Consider the following 16,699-nt stretch of genomic DNA (forward strand, 5'->3'; position numbering starts at 1 on the left):
GGGCTGAGTGGTGGCGGGGCGGCGGCCGGCGGAGATGGAGGAGCCTGACGCGGCGCGGCTGCCCTCTCGCCTGGCCAGGCTGCTGTCGGCGCTCTTCTACGGGACATGCTCCTTCCTCATCGTGCTGGTCAACAAGGCGCTGCTGACCACCTACGGGTGAGGCTGGTTACGCGGGACGCAGGGTGGCCGGGGCCTGGAACGCCCAGTCTGTGCTTTGCCTTCCCCGGGTCACCACATGCGATCTGGGGCGCAGCACACACCAGCTGAACTTGGGAGTGCCGCCGCCGGTGCAGGCTCTAAATAAATACACCAACTGAGAAAAACTTTATTTTGAGACAGGTAGCTCACGCTGGCCTTGAGCTCAAATCCTCATGACAGCCTCCTTAGAACACTTGGCATCACAGGTGCGCAGCATCATAATAAACACACGCGTATTTTGATTAAAAAGTATTACTTTTTAATCTTTGTGGTGTTAGTTTTGAGACAGGGCTTCATGCATTCCAGGCTAACTTCAGGACTCCTTAGTAGATTTCCTGCCCCTACCTCAGGCGTATAACAGGTATGTAACACACCTGTTTACAGGGCTGGCTGGGGAAGCAGCTCAAGACTTTTTCATTGTAACGGCATCTCCAGCCAGTCCCAAGCAAAATGAACATAAGTGTGTTCTGCAGATTACACTTGGACTTGTGATCTGTTTATATGGGTTGATCATCCATTCCCAAATAACCATCATATTTCTGGAGAACCAGAACAAACAGAAGTTTACAATTTAATAGTTGAGTGCACCGGGAACTCTACAAGTCTTTGAACTTACTTGTAAAGACTATAATATCCTATTTAATTCTACTGTGTGGTAGCAACCCTGAGAGAACTGTGGGTTTAAATCTGGCCCCAGGGGTGAGTTCTCTGCCCCTGGCACTAGTCTATACTTAACATTTTCCTTAGATGCAGAACCTGGCTGCCTACAAGCCTGGTATCGACCTTCCAGGGCCTTGCCCGAGCTGTCACAAATGGGGGTTTTTGTAAACTCTACAGGACTGCCTTTTTGCTTTATATTTGGGAAAACTCAATGCTCACATCAGGTCCACAGGTTGTAAGTACTACAGATACTGAGCATCTACTATGTGCTGGGCCCATGGGGAACCCTGGGGAACTAGTATAGACTATGGGAAACATCTTCAACGGTAGAGAATAAACAGACAGGCCCAGGAACAGATAAGACATCAAATATGATCCGAGAGAGAAGTGAGAGGTTGGTGCCTGACGTCGGGGAGAAGAGAGTAGCAAGATCATGGCCTCCTGGAGGAGGCGTGGCTGGATGACTGAAGGAAGTAGCAAAGGCCACAGTGATAGGAGAACGCAGTAGAACTATGCAGGGAGGGCAGAGCCTTCATTCATTCACTCAGGGACACTGTGAGCCCAGGATGTGCCAGCCATTGTCTCAAGCACATAGGTAACTGAAGTGAACAAACAGAACCCTTAATCTCATATCCTCATATACCAATAATCAACCAGTAGCATGTAAGGTGTTGTAGGTCAGAGGACAGCTTTCAGGAGTCATTTTTCTTCTACGTGGGTCTCAGGGATGGTACTCAGCTTGTTAGACTTGGCACAGCAAGCTCCTTTACCCACCAAACCATCTTGTAAGCCTAGCACTCACATGGCATGGCTCACAGCTACCCGTAGCGTCAACTCCAAGGGGTCTGACAACTCCATGGGATCTGGCCTCTTCATACACTCACAAACGCATAAATAAAAATAAATCTTTTAGGAAAGCCCACAAGCCCCATGTTAAAGAAATGGAAATGAATATACACTTAAGCCACTTAATATGCATAGTGCCAGGTAATAAAGGAAAATGAAATGTTGGGGTGGGGGCTGGGGCTGTTGGTAGCGCTTGGCCTAGCTTATAAAAAACTGGGTTCCATCCCTGGCATGACATAACAGTGGGCACCTGTAATCCTGTCTCTTGGGAGATGGAGACAGAAAAATCAGAAGTTCAGGGTCATCTGGCATAGTGAATTCAAGGCCACCTTGAGCTATAAGAGACCTTGTCTGAAAGTAAAATAAAGAAAATGTAAAGGGGCTGGAGAAATAACTCAGGGGTTTAAAAGCACTGGCTATTATTGCAGAGAACCCATAGGCTGGCTCACAACTATCCATAACTCCAGTTCCAGGGGATACAATGCCCTTTTCTAGCCTCATTGGGTACATACATATATACAGGCAAAACACCTAAACACATAAAAGAAAATAAATATAAAATACAATAAAATAAAACATCACCAGGCTTACACCTTTGATTCCAGTACTTGGGAGACAGAGGCAGGTGGATCTCTGTGAGTTTGAGACCTGCTTAGTCTACAGAACTATTTCCAGCAAGGATAGCCAGGACTGTAACACAAAGAAACCCTGTCTCCAAAAAAAAAAAAAAAAAACTAATAAACAAATAAATGACTTAGTGGTTAAGAGCACTGGCTGCTCTTCCAGAGGACCTGGGTTCAATTCCCAGCATCCAAATGGCAGCTCACAGCTCTCTGTAAACTTGTTCCTGGGGATCTGATACCCTCACACAGACATACATGCAGGCATTACACCAATATTCATAAAATAATAATTTATTGTTGCACCATAAATAAAAGACCTAGAGACAGATATTGGGGGTTCAAGCTTCTAGCTGATGATCAGAAAAGCAAAGCAGCTGCCCACTAGCTCTTACCACTGCCTCAGGCTGAATGGGCTTCTGCCTCTTCTCAACATGGCTGGAGAATCCCGAGACTGAATGTCTTTGTCTCCTCAATGTGGCTGGAGAATGAGTGCCTGATACTGAGACTCTGCTCCTGTCTTACACACCTCCCTAATGCTGGGATTAAAGGCGTGTGATCCCAGGTGTTGATATCATCTTTGCGTGAGCTGCTTCTCTTTAGGACTGGATCAATCTGGTGTAGATCTGGGTGGATTAAAGGTGTGTACCACCACCTCCTAGTTTCTGGCTGCTAGGATTAAATGTGTGCATCACCACTACCTGGACTCCATAGCTTGAGGTTGACTTTGCATTCTGAATCCTCAGTCAAGCTTTCATAAATCATAAATAATATATCACCACAAATTATAAATAAAAGCAACAAAACCTTCAATGAAAAACACGAGGATGTCGTGTTTATATCAGCTAAAGGCTGAAGATAAATCTGCACTGGAGTTTGTGGGCTACTGATTGGCTGAAACATCAGTGCCTCTAAGAAACACATTCTTCCTGTTTTCAGCAGGAGCCAGTGAACCTTGGCCACGGCTCTGAAGACAATGGCTGCCCAATAATTGGGAGATCTCCACACTAGCCCTTAATTCTTTAAAGCTTTGAGTTCCACACGAAGGGTGTGTAGCCCAGTAGTAAAAAGTGTTCAACTACCATTTGAGTCCAGACTTTCATACTTATCACTGAGTCGGGGAAAAGATTTCTGTCACTAAAGTTTTTACCTCAGGAAAGCTAAAGCACTTTTGCTCTTTATACATACACATTCCCGCTCCCCTCATTTCTGTAGCGTAATATTATACATCCGGGCTCTGTGGAAATAGCATTAATTATCTCATTTCAAGGCTCCTGAAACACACATTGTTGAGAAGGGGGTTGGGGTGACTTAGTTCCAATGAACCTAGCAACTTGACCCAGCAATAGCTGTGTGAGCAGGGCTTATGATGGAGTCCAGAAGGCAGATTTGTGTGTGTGTGTGTGTGTGTGTGTGACAGTTCTTTGACAAGGTTGTAGGCATGGATGGAGCTCAGGGGACTTCTTCTGTTCCGTTTTGAAGAGATTATGTCTGTTGGGGTGCAAGCCTTGTGTGTGGTCTTAGCTTCTTGTTAATTTAAGTCCATGCTTGTCCTGGCTAGTTTATTGTCTGCTTGACATAAGTTAGAAGTGTCATCTGAGAAGAGGAAACCACAAGTGAGATGATAGATGCCTCCATAAGACAGGCTTCTAGGCAAGCCTGTGTGGATCATAATTAGTGATCGGTGTGAGAGGGCCCAGCCCATTGTGCTGATGCTACTCCTGGGCAGGTGGTCCTGAGTTGTATAAGAAAGCAGGCTGAGCAAGCCACGGAGAGCAGGGTACCCTGTGTCCTTCCATACCTTCTGCTTCTCTTTCTGCCCTGAGCTCAGCGGACTGTTCTCTGGACGCTTGGAGGGTAAGATGTTGGGGACATGCAGACCATGGGTGTCTAGCTTATGAAGTTTCAGAGGGATGCAAAGGTTCGGTCAGGGCCATTTATGCAATTTTTAAAATTAAGATATTTTTTTTCTGGTCAGCTAGAGCTGAAGAATCAGCTGTGGTTAACAGTAGGCCACAATCATTAGCTCAAAACCCTTGCTTTGCTGGGACAGTCAGAATTGGTCATCTGGGGCTGAAGAATCAGCTATAGTTAAAAAGAGACCAGCATCATCCAGGAAAAATCTGAGAAACATTTCCTTAAGGTCAGCATGCAGAAGCTGTGGTCTAGAGGGGCAGATGAACTTACTTTCTTCTTTTTTCCTTCTTTCTCTCTTTCTAATGTTTTTTGTTGTTGTTGTTGTTGTTGTTTTTGTTTTTGTTTTTTTTTTTTTTTTTTTTTTTTTTTTTTTGAGACACGATTTCTCTGTAGCTTTGGAGCCTGTCCTGGAATTGCTCTATAGATCAGGCTGCTGGCCTGAAACTCACAGGGATCCGCCTGTCTCTGCCTCCCAAGTGCTGGGATTAAAGGAGTGTGCCACCACCACCAGGCCTAGCAGATGAACTTGGTAATATGTGAGTTTCCCAGATGGTAGACATGAAGGGTTGTGGTGAGAATCTGTGGCTAGGCACCTAGAGAGGCCAGGACAATTCTAATGCTGGATTTACTTGGCATGAAGGAGATTTTGTGAGCATGTGGACTCGGGCTTTCAGGGGCTAGAAGTAGCAAGACCATCTAGGAGTTGGTGTTCTAGTAGACTGTGGCCAACTGGCCACAGTGTGAGCATAAGGGTTACACAGGCAGACTGCTAGTATGTTTCCTATCAATGCTCTTCTCTATGACATGAAAATTTACTAATGACATTTAATTAAAAATTTCTGAATATTCAAGCTTGGCACATCTGTAATATCTACTCAGGAGCCGAGGCAGGAGGGTTGCTAAGTTTGAGGACTTATAGATAGGGTGCTTGTGTCTTAAAAAAAAATCCAATTTTTTTATCCAATTCAACAAATATTTGCTCAGAACCTTGCTGTTTGTGTTTGCTTTATGATTCACCAGAGACCATGGACATATGTGTGCACACATGATCAGTCATGTATCTCCAGCCAATCTCCACCTTTTCAGACAGAATCTCATTGGCACTGGCTGCTTGGCTATTGTGGCTGGTCAGCAAGTTTTAGGAATTCCATCCCTGACTCAGTGCTGAGATTACAGGCGTGGGTGCAGTCCCTGACTTTTTACATGGGTGCCAGTAGTCCAAACTCTTCATGTTTGCCCAACAGGTGTCTAACCCACTGAGTCGTGTCACCAGCTCAGTCAGAATCTTCCGTCCAAGCATATCCTGAACTTTGATCATACAGAATTCAAATTGATTAACTAAATCTGGCGGCACCTACCATTCTCAAGTCTGAGAGTTCAAGGCTAGCCTGGACAATACAGGGAAACTCTTTCAACAACAAACAAGCACTCCCCTGAAACAAAAACCTCCAGATATGAACAAAGTAAGAATGAGCCACACTCTGGCAATTGGGAGCATTGTTCTTAAATGTTTACTTTGTTGTTTTGGCTTTTTAGAAAGGCATTCTGTCATGATCATTTAAAATAATTCAATCAAAAGAAAGCCATTAGACTGAAACTACTTTTAAAGTAACTGTAATTATCAGAACACTTTCAGATTTGAATTAAGGATGAATAATAGATATGAATTACAGATGGAGACAAAGATACAGGTTATATTATATATAAAAATATATCTTAATAGCACTATGTCTTTGCTTGTTTGTTTCTAAGTGTTCTTTAATCCAGAAAAAAGGGGGGGGGCATCTGACTTAATGTTTTGAGGGTTTCATCTGAATGCCTGCCTACTATTCCTAAAAGTTTGTGATGTTTTAGTTTGCTTGGAGTCAGAGGGCACAGCCAGTAACTAGCTGACCATAGAGATTTGGAGGACTGTAGAGAGAGGACAGGAAATGGTAAGGCAATGTAAGACAGGATTTCATCCTTTTTTTGGCCAGAGGAACATAGATACGAAGTCACTGTGGCAGCTCCCCTACTTCTCTGATCTTTCAGGTTTTTGCCCTGGTTACTGACTCTTGGTTTTTATTGATAAGATTAATTAAATTTATGCTTTATCTTGCACCTAATGTGGCATACAAATTCCCAAAATAGCTGCTTGCCAGTGGCTTTGCAACCGTTTGCAGCTGCCTAAGTTACCAAGCTACCAGCTGGATTTTCCTACCTCTCTTAATTCATCTATCCAAAAAAAAAAAAAACAAAAACAAAAACAAAAACAAAAAGAAAAACAAAAAAAAAAAACAGGGTCTCTCCCTTCCTGCCTTATCACTTCCTGCCTCTCGCTACAGTCCTTCAGACCTCTATGGTTAACCAGTGTCTAGCTCTGCCCTGTGACTCCAAGCAAGCTTTATTTGCCAGAACACAATAGAAAACATCACATAACAGTTTATTTTCTTATTCTAAATATATATGTGTGTACATGAGTACTGTGGCTCTGGAGATGGACTTATAGGTTGCCGGTGAGCTGCCCATGTGGATACTAGGAACTAAGCTTGGGTCCCCTGGAAGAGCAGAAAGGGCTTTTAACTACTGAGCCATGTCTCTGGTTCCTTCTTTTCTTTGGACCAGGGTCTCACTAAGTTGCTCAGGCTAGCCTTGGACTGGGGATCCTTCTACCCAACCTTGCAGGTAGCTAGGATAACAGGCCTGCCTGCAACCAACAGACCTGATAATTCTTCAATTTTTAACTTCAATTTAGTTTTCTATGCAGGGGTGTCTTAGTGTTCCATTGCTGTGAAACGACAACTCTTCTCTTATAAAGGAAAACATTTAATTGGTGCTTGCTTTCAATTTCAGGTTTAGTCCATCATCATCATGGTGGCTCACGGGTAAACATGGTGCTGGAGAAGTAGCTGAGAATTCCACGTCCTGATCCATAGGCAGAAAGAGACAGAGACTGGGCCTGGCATGGGCTTTTGAGACCTCAAATCCCACCCCCAGTGACACAGGTCCCCCAAGGAGGACACACCTCCTAATCCTTCTAATCCTTTCAAACATTGTCACTACCTGGTGACTAAGCATTCAAATATGTGAGCCTGTGGGGCCATTCTTACTCAGATTACCACAAGAAGTCTTCTGGTATGTGGTATTTCAAATTTTATTAACTTTATTTATGGTATTACTCTGTCATTCCCCCCCCCCATACACAATTATCCCTAATTTACCTTCATAGAATGAAGGAAAACTGCCAAGTTTAGCAATTGTTTTTTGTTGTTTTTGTTTTTTGAGACAGGGTTTATCTGTGTACCCATGGTTGCCCTGGAACTTGTTCTGTAGACCGGGCTGGCCTTGAACTCACAGAGATCCACTTGCCTCTGCTTCTTGGGTGCTGGGATTAAAGACATGGGCCACCATCATCTGGCAGCAACCATCTGTTTCTTAAAAATGAAAAAAAAAAAAAAAGTGGACAGTTTTAAGTTTCCATTGTCTAATGTCTATAACAGCTCTTTATGCCATTATGTTTTACTTATTCTCTTCAACTTTTTAAAATTATTATTTAATATTTTTTCCTTATTTTACGTATCAATCCCAGTTCCCTCTCCCTCCCATCCTCCCATACCCCCCCCCCCCCACTGGCCACTCCATCCCATCCCCTAACCACTCCCAGAAAGGATGAGGCCTTCCATGAGGGGTCATCAAAATCTATCAAGTCATTTGGGGTAGCCTAGAGCCCCCCCCCCATGTCTCTAGGCTAAGGGAGTATCCCTCCATGAGTAATGGGCTCCTGAAGTCCCTTCCTGCACTAGGGATACATTCTGGATCCATTGTCAGAGGTTCCATAGACTTCCCAGGCCTCCTAGCTGACACCCATATTCATGGGGTCTGGTTTAGTCCTATGCTGGTTTCCCAGCTGTCAGACTGGGGTTCATGAGTTCCCCCTTGTTCAGGTCAGCTGTTTCTGTGGGTTTTCCCAGTGTGGTCTTGACCCCTTTGCTCATCACTCCTCCCTGGCCGAAACTGGATCCCAGGAGTTTGGCTCAGTGCTTAGCTGTGGATCTATGCTTCTGCTTCTGTTTCCATCAGCTACTGGAGGAAGGCTCTAGGATGGCATTTAAGGTAGTCATCATTTTCATTATAGGGGAAGGGCATTTAAGGTAGCCTCTCTACTATTGCTTAAATTCCTAGTTGGGGTCATCCTTATGGATCTCTGTATAATTCACTAGTGCCAGATTTCTCTTTAAACCTATAATGGCTCCCTTTATTGATGTGTCTCTTTTCTTTCTCTCCTCCATTCAATTCCCCATTCAATCTTCCTGATCCCTCAAATTCTCCCCCCTTCTCTTCTCCCCTCCTCTTTCTCCTAACTCCCTCCCTCCCTTTCTCCCTGCTCCCAATTTGCTCAGGGGCTCTTGTCCCTTTCCTCTTCTCTGGGGGACCATGCATGTCTCTCTTAGGGTCCTCCTTGTTTCCTAGCTCCCCTGGAGGTGTGGATTGTATTCTGGTAAACCTTTGCTCTATGTCTAATATCTGTATATGAGTGAGTACATACCATGTTTGTCTTTTTTGTGACTGGGTTACCTCACTTAGAATGGTTTCTTCTAGTTCCAGCCATTTGCCTTAAAATTTCAAGATTCCATTTTTTTTTCCCACTGAGTAGTACTCCATTGTGTATATATACCACATTTTCTCCATCCACTCCAGTTGAGGGGAATCTAGGTTGCTTCCAGGTTCTGGCTATTACAAATAATGCTGCTCTGAACATAGTTGAACAGATGCCCAAAGGATGCATAATCACACAACACGGATATTTGTTCAGCTATGTTCTTTGACTTTTTATATGTTGCTAAACTGATTTGTTATTCTATATTTCTTGCAGTTTTCCCTCTCCAATTGTTCTTGGAATTGGGCAGGTGAGTTGAAAAAACAAAGCTTTAACTAGCCATGAGTGTTCAGGCTGTTTTAAGGCTTTTGTTTAAGACTATGGTTAGCACAAATCTTTGACCTACACGCACACACATGCTGTGGTACACCAGTGCCTCTTCACAAATAAATAAAAGTCACAGTTTACGATAACTACACGGAAGTTGTTCTTAAACTTTTGTATTCTCATATGAAGGAAACTTAATAAGTTATAAAATTTGCACAGGAGATGAAGACTTTATTTCTAAAACAACATCATGGGCTATTTCTAATATACCTGTCATGACCTAAATTTATAAGATTGTGAAGAATCCCCCCCCCCCCCAAGACTGGGTTTCTCTGTATAGCCTTAGGCTGTCCTGGAACTTGATCCGTAGACCAGGCTGACCTCAAACTCACAGAGCTCCACCTGCCTCTGTCTCCCAAGTGCTGGGATTAAAATCATGCACCACCAACTCCCAGCTTTATTTTTGTTTTTGAGTAACCCTGGCTGGTCTGGAACTCTCAGAGGTCAGCCTGCCTCTGCCTCCAGAGTGCTGGGATTAAATGTGTGTGCCACTATGCCTGGCTGAGATTTATTTTTAATTATGTATGTTTGTGTGTGTTTATATGTGGGTATAGGGTGTGCATACAAGTGCCCAAGGCCCAGAAGAAGTCATAGTATCTCCTGGAACTGGAGTTCTGGGGGATTTTGAGCCACCTGAAGTGGGGATATGAGTCCTGGGAACTAAACTCAGGTCCTCCAGCCAAGCTGTGGGTGCTGACTCACCTCTCCAGGCCCTGATGACAAAAATTCTTACTGCTGGACTTGCCAAAAAATGCACTTTGACTTTTCTTGTTTTTTTTTGTTTTTGTTTTTTTAGTTAATTTTTATTTAAATTAGAAACAATCTTATTTTTACATACCAATCCAGTTCCCTCTCCCTCTTGTCCTCCCATTTCCCCAACCAACCCCCTATCACACTCCCACCCACTCCTCAGGTAGGGTGAGACCTCCCTTGGGAGATCATCAAAGTCTGTCACATCATTTGAAGTAGGACCTAGGCCCTCCTCCATGTATCTAGGCTGAGAGAGTATCGCTCCATGGAGAATGGGCTCCCACAGTCCATTCGTACACTAGGGATAAATACTGTTCCACTGCCAGGTGTCCAGAGACTGTCCAAGCCCAGCAACTGACACCTGAGTTCAGTTTGTTCTTATGCTGATTCCCCAGCTGTCAGTCTGGGGTCTGTGAGCTCCCAATGTTTCAGTGGGTTTCCCCAGCATGGTCTTGACCCCTTTGCTCGTCACTCCTCTATCTCTATAACTGAATTCCAGGAATTCGGCTCCGACTTTTCTTAAGACATTTTTATTAGCTTGTATTAATTGTATAAAATAATGAGTCTCATGATATTTTCAGTTTGCTTAATTCATTTTAACCTTACTTACCTCCAATACTTCCCTTCTTTAAAAAAAAAGTCCCAGTCTGTTTTCTCTCTTTAATTTTTATTTGTATTTATTTCCCAGTCTATTTTCCTAGCTTTAAATGGGTACATGTAGGGTCTCTCTATGTAGCCGTTGTCCTGGAACTCACTATGTAGACCAGGCTAGCCTCAAACTCACAGAGATCCACCTGCCTCTCCTGGGATTAAAGGTGTATGTCACGGTGTGTGCTTAGGAGTTTTTCCTTCTTAAAAATTGTTTCCTCTCGCTGGCCTGTAAGGGAAGAAGCTAACAGACTATACACTCCATTTGTGGGAATTGAGACCTAGGCTCATCTAGTCAGTCTGGTCACTCTCAGAGGGCCCCTGGGACAATGTACACACTTGAGCCTACTTGATTATACATTTTGTCTGTTCTGATTCAAACAATATCCCATCCAGTGGTAAGAAATGTTAGCTTCCATGGAAACCCTCCCTTCAGTCTGGAAAGTGGATTGTTTGGGTTATCTTTCTGATAAATGTGCTTCTGATTACACCATTACATCAGGGTAGCTCGCACTGTCTTTCCAGGTGACATTTTGCTAAGTTTCTTTCTCCTTTCAGATGGCCACCACCATAATGATACTGTATGTGTCCAAGATAAATAAAATAATCCACTTCCCTGATTTTGACAAGAAAATTCCTGGAAAGGTATGTGTTGAAAAGATTAAAAAACAAACAAGAAACTTAAAAAAACAAAAGCAAGCAAGCAAACAGGCCAAAAAAAATCCATACACCGTGGATCTGATTCCTGCTCAGTAGAAAGTTTTTCTTCTTTTCTTATTTGAGATGGCTCTTATCATGTATCCCAGGTTGGTCTTGAACTCAAAAATCCTTCTTCTCCAGCCTTTGGTGACAGAAGAAAGGTTTTTGTTTGTTTTGTTTTTTGTTTTTTGTTTTTTTACAAGCCCAGGTTTCTATGTGTAGCTCTGACTGTTGTGGAACTTGTTCTGTAGACCAGGCTGGCCTAGAACTCACAGAGATCTGCCTGCCCCTGCCTCCTGAGTGCTGGGATTAAAAGTGTGCACCACTCCCACCAGCATGAGAAACTTCTTAATAAATATTTTGTAAATACCTATTTGTGTAATGCACTGAAGATAAGGATATGGCTGGGCTGGGCTTGTGAGATCTGTGAGTAAAGAGCTTGCTGAGTGAGTGTGAGTGAGCTTGCATCCTTTGCACCTGCATTGACATAGGAGACAGAACAGAGTGAATGTAGGTGTTTAGCAACACAAACACCCTGAGTTTTTAGAGCCAGTGTTTTGTGAACTCTTTGGCTAAGGACCAGGCTCTCTCTTTATTATACAATGAAAGAAACCCTGTGTAATATGAAAATGAATCAGTGCAGTTATATTACGATAAAACGATATGAATAAGCACAGGCCAGATTTGCCCTGGGTTCTAGTTTGCTGATTTATGCTTTCAGATTTCATTTTTAGTGTTTGTTTTGTTTTGTTTTGACACAGGATTTCTCTGTGTAACACAGCCCTGGCTGTACTGGAACTTGATTTGTAGACCAGGCTGGCCTTGAACTCACAGAGACCCACCTGCGACACCACTCCTGGCTTTCATTTTTAGTTTAAACTGATAAAAGCTATGAGTAAAGAATACGATTTGATATATTGAATATATGTAGATGTACACATGGAAGCATCATTGAGAGAGGGAATATGGAGTGGAATCTGTGTATAACAAATAGCTTCATCGGGGCCAGGCTTGAGGCAGACATTAGATTCTTAGATTAATCCTTTGACAGAGGATATAAAATAGCTTTGGATTAAGAGGTCTAATTGTTGTTTCTTAAGGGTGAGGCCCTTGAATTGCTTCTTCATATATATTTATAGTTGATAATCATAGGATATTAGGTCAGGTACAGGGCTGAGAGGTGGATGGTTGATTTTCAAGGGCACTAAAAATTGCCCAAGGTAATTTGTCTCTTGTCTGCAGCGTTTTAATTCTCTATAATCTTGACGTTCCCCTATTTGGCCTTCTAGAATCTTCAACACAAGTCAGCTTTTCCTGTCTTCCTTTCCCACTTCCCTCCCTCCCTCCGCATCTCCCTAACTCTTTTGGAAACTTCAGTTCACAGTGTGCAAAATGGGAAGCAAGCATTAATGATGCTTTACTTTTTAGGGTTTTTTTTTTTTTTTTTTTTTTTTGAGACAGGATTTCTCTGTATAAGCTTTGGAGCCTGTCCTGGAATTCACTTTGTATGCTAGACTGACCAAAAACTCACAGAAATCCTCCTGCCTCTCCCTCCTGAGTGCTGGGATTAAAGACATGCACCACCACACCTGGCTTTAATGATGCTTTATTAGCTATGTTTTTTTTTTAATTTATTTATTCTTATTTTATGTATGTTGGTGTTTTGCCTGCTTGTATGCCAGTGTGAGGGTGTCAGATCTTGGAGTTACAGACAGTTGTCAGTTGCCATGTAGGTGCTGGGACTTGAACCCAGGTCCCCTGGAAGAGCAGTCAGTACTTGTAACCACTGAGCCATCTCTCCAGCCCCATTAACCATGTTTTTTTCTTCTTCTTCTTTCATATGTAGGTTCAAGTTATGCAATCAAAATTCCTCCCCACCAGTCTAATTTTCACATCTTTTATCTTCTTTGCTGTGTAGCACGTGTTGATAGAAATGGCATCTTTGGCCCCAAAACGAGAGCTTAAGTATTTCATCATGAAGCAGGGGTCCATGGGCCTTTGTTGGGTGAGCCGTTTACTCTTTGCTGTGCAATGCAGTGGCTCAAAAGAGTAATCTTTTCATTGTCTCCCATAGTGATGGAGGAGTCTTGGCAAGGCTTGATTGAGTAGTTCTGGCTTTAGGCGTTCCTTTCCTTGTGGATACAAGGAGAACTGTATTAGTTATGGGGTTGGTTAGTGTAGGGGGAGATGGTCCCTTATCTGCCGTCCTAGAACACTCTCACACACCTAACATATATACATAGGGAAAACACGCAAATGAAGTTCTAACTGCATCTTTTTCCTTTTGTTGAAGCTGTTTCCTCTGCCTCTTCTCTACGTTGGAAACCATATAAGTGGCTTATCCAGCACAAGTAAATTAAGGTACAGTTCAAGATGACAGTGGGGAGGGAGTATCCATCGTCTCTAGTGGTCCAAACACTGAGTTTGGTTTTTCCCAGATTTTGCCTGGGTGGTGTCCTAGTTTGCTTTCTGTTTCTGTGCTAAACACTGTGGCCAAAACCAGCTTGGACAGGACCGGGTTTATTTTAGCTTTCAGTTACCTTCTACTGAGGGAAGGCAGGGCAGGAACTGAAGCAGAGACCACAGGTGCCGCTTACTGACATGCTTCCTCTGGCTTGCTCAGCTCCTTTTCTTCCTGGGTGTAGCACTGCCCACACCGGATTGGGTCCTACACCAATTAGCAATCAAGAAATTGCCACACAGACATGCCCACGAGGCCATGCTGATGGAGGCGGTTTCTCACTTACTGTTGGTCCCTCTTCCCAGGTGGATCAGTTTGACAGCAAGCTCTGCCATCACAGGTGTCATGTGGGAAGCAATCGTATTCAGCAATGTGAGAAAGTATAGTTTTGAGTTTAATTCTAAATGTCTTTTAGGAATGTTTAAAAGCTTATACTTTTGTTGATAGTCATGTCTCACCGTAAATATGAGGTTTGTGTTTGTCAGAGAATATGTGATTGGGCGGATTTGTTCGTAATAATATGATCATGGTAACCTTTCATTGTAGTTCTGTAGAAACTAGAATATTCTGTCAGACTTGACGTAGATCACGTTTGGTGTAAGGAAAACATGAATAATAGACATTAGTTATAGGTATGGACTATACTTGACAAGTTTGCTGATCATAATTGCAAGCCTTTATTTTCTGCCCTTCCATTCTATTCCATTAATTACATATATGTTATTAAATCAGTAATTGATAGTCTTGGTTTCTGTAGCTTTGTACTAAATTTTGAAGTTGGGAAATGTGAGTGCACCTACTTTGCTAATTTTCTTTTTAAAACATTTAAAAAACATCTGTGTTTGTGTGTATGTATTGTTTTGTATGTGTTGTTTGTGTGTGTATGTGTTGTGTATGTGTTCTGTGTGTATGTGTGTGTGCATGCGTGCATGCATGCATCTGTGTTTGCATGTGTGTATGTGTTGTGAGTGTGTTTGCATGTGTGTATGTGTTGTGTGCATTGTGTGTTGTGTATGTGTGCATGAGTGCGTGTGTATGTGTGAGTGTGTGTGTGTTTGTGTGTATGTCTTGTGTGTGTATGTGTCTGTGTGTGTATGTGTTGTGCATGTGTATGTGGTGTATGTGTCTGTGTGTGTGCGTGTGTGTATGTGTTGTGTATGTGTGTGTCTGTGTGCGTGTGTTGTATGTGTACGTGCGTGTATGTGTGCCTGTGTGTGTATGTGTTGTGTGTGTGTATGTGTGTGTGTGTGTGTATGTGTTGTGCATGTGTATGTGTCTGTGTGTGTATGTGTTGTGTGTGTGCGTGTGTGTGTGTCTGTGTGTGTGTATGTTGTATGTGTACGTGTGTGTACGTGTGTGTATGTATGCCTGTGTGTGTGTGTGTGTGTGCGCGCGCGCGCGCGCGCACACGCGCACGTGTGTACGCCCGCATGCAGGTCAGAAGACAACTTTTAAGAATTAGTGCTCTTCCTTCAGCACTTGGGTCTGAGATTAAACTCAGGCTCAGCAGCAGGTGTCTTCATCAGCCAAGCAGTGTCACCAGCCTCCTGACTTTCATTTTTTTTTTTTTACCATATATTTAAAAATAATAGATTTTATTTAAGTTATGTGCATATGTGTGTGTCTGTACATGGGTTTGTGCATGTGAATGAAAATCCCCATGAAGACCAGAAGAGAGTGTCAGCTCCCCTGGAACTGGAGTTACAGGTGGTCGTGAACCTCCATGTGGGCGCTGGCACTGAAGTTGTGTCCTCTGCAAGAGCAGCCAGTGCTCACCCCTGAGCCATGTCTCTATACCCCCTGGACTTTGTTATTCTTCAACATGGTTTTGCCTTTCTGGGGCCCTCGGATTTCTATATTAATTTAGAATTAACTTGTCAGTTTCTGCAGCTCAGATTTGACAGATTTTGTGTTGGATTAGTTTATTAAAGTGGCAGGAAATTACTCAGTCCCTGTTTGTAGTATGATTGGTTAATGGTAAACATTGCAGTGAATGTTAACTCATTACATTTAGTTTGGAAAACGACCTTAATTAAAAACGTTTGCCATGACACTGTGTGCCTGATGTTAGGGTCTTTTCTGACAGCTTGCCAATGTTCACTGTGCTCAGGAAATTTACAATTCCGCTCACTTTACTCCTGGAAGCCATCATACTCGGGTGAGTTTGGTTTGTCTTCATTCCTTCATTATGTTTCCGACACACTGTTTTTGTTCCTGTGGGCGGGTGGTGTATTCATCTATGTTACGTGTGGACGTGTGAGACTGTGTGTACACGTGGAAGACGTGGGTTGAGGCCCTGTATTTTCCTCTGTTGCTCTCTACTGTTGTTTGAGACAGGGACTCTTACCAAACCTTTTGGCTAGGTTGGCTGGCCAGCGAGCCCCGGATCTGCCCGTCTCTGCCACCTGGGCTTGTGCCGTTCTGATAGATTTTCACAAGTCCTGGAGTTCTGAACTCAGATGGTCAGGCTTGATGCTTATTCCACAAGACTTCACCCGCTGAGTCATCTCCCTGTCCCTCTGTGTTATTTTTACCCAATGAATTCTCACCTTGAGGTCCTCTTTCTGACCAATCGATCGGAATTGATACTTTCAGCAACTTAAGGAACAGTTATTTGTTCATTTAAGAGGAGTCAACTGTTTCCACAACCCCCTAAAATATTAACGATGACTATTTAAGTGTTTTTTTTTCTTTTTTTTTTACAGCAGACAAATAGCATGCTTGTGGTAGAAAACTATAAGAGAAGTAATAACCATCCTTAAACAGACACGCATCTGTGTTCAGAGCTGGATGGAATGACAGGGGACAAAGAACTGCCCACAGACAGGGAAAGAGTAAGGGGACAGAGTTCTGGCACTCCACGACGTGATGTCAGAATAAATTAAACTTTTACCAATGTCATACAGATTTTTTTCCCCCCTATGAGGATACCCAGGC

At 43.1% G+C, this 16,699-nt stretch overlaps 1 protein-coding gene across 2 annotated transcripts in view; it reads left to right on the forward strand.

Annotated features, from left to right (window-relative positions):
- The window catches only part of Slc35d2 (solute carrier family 35 member D2), a 32,752-nt gene continuing 16,053 nt past the window's right edge, over positions 1-16,699 (forward strand). For both annotated transcript variants that reach the window (XM_051194133.1, XM_051194134.1), the window contains exons 1-5: positions 1-156; positions 9,094-9,127; positions 11,161-11,247; positions 13,595-13,662; positions 15,849-15,920. In XM_051194133.1, coding sequence (XP_051050090.1) covers positions 35-156; positions 9,094-9,127; positions 11,161-11,247; positions 13,595-13,662; positions 15,849-15,920 — 383 coding nt within the window. In that variant the 5' untranslated portion in view covers positions 1-34. The remainder of the gene's footprint in view (positions 157-9,093; positions 9,128-11,160; positions 11,248-13,594; positions 13,663-15,848; positions 15,921-16,699) is intronic.

This window comes from Phodopus roborovskii, unplaced genomic scaffold (assembly GCF_943737965.1).
Source record: "Phodopus roborovskii unplaced genomic scaffold, PHOROB, whole genome shotgun sequence".
NCBI classification, from domain to species: domain Eukaryota; kingdom Metazoa; phylum Chordata; class Mammalia; order Rodentia; family Cricetidae; genus Phodopus; species Phodopus roborovskii.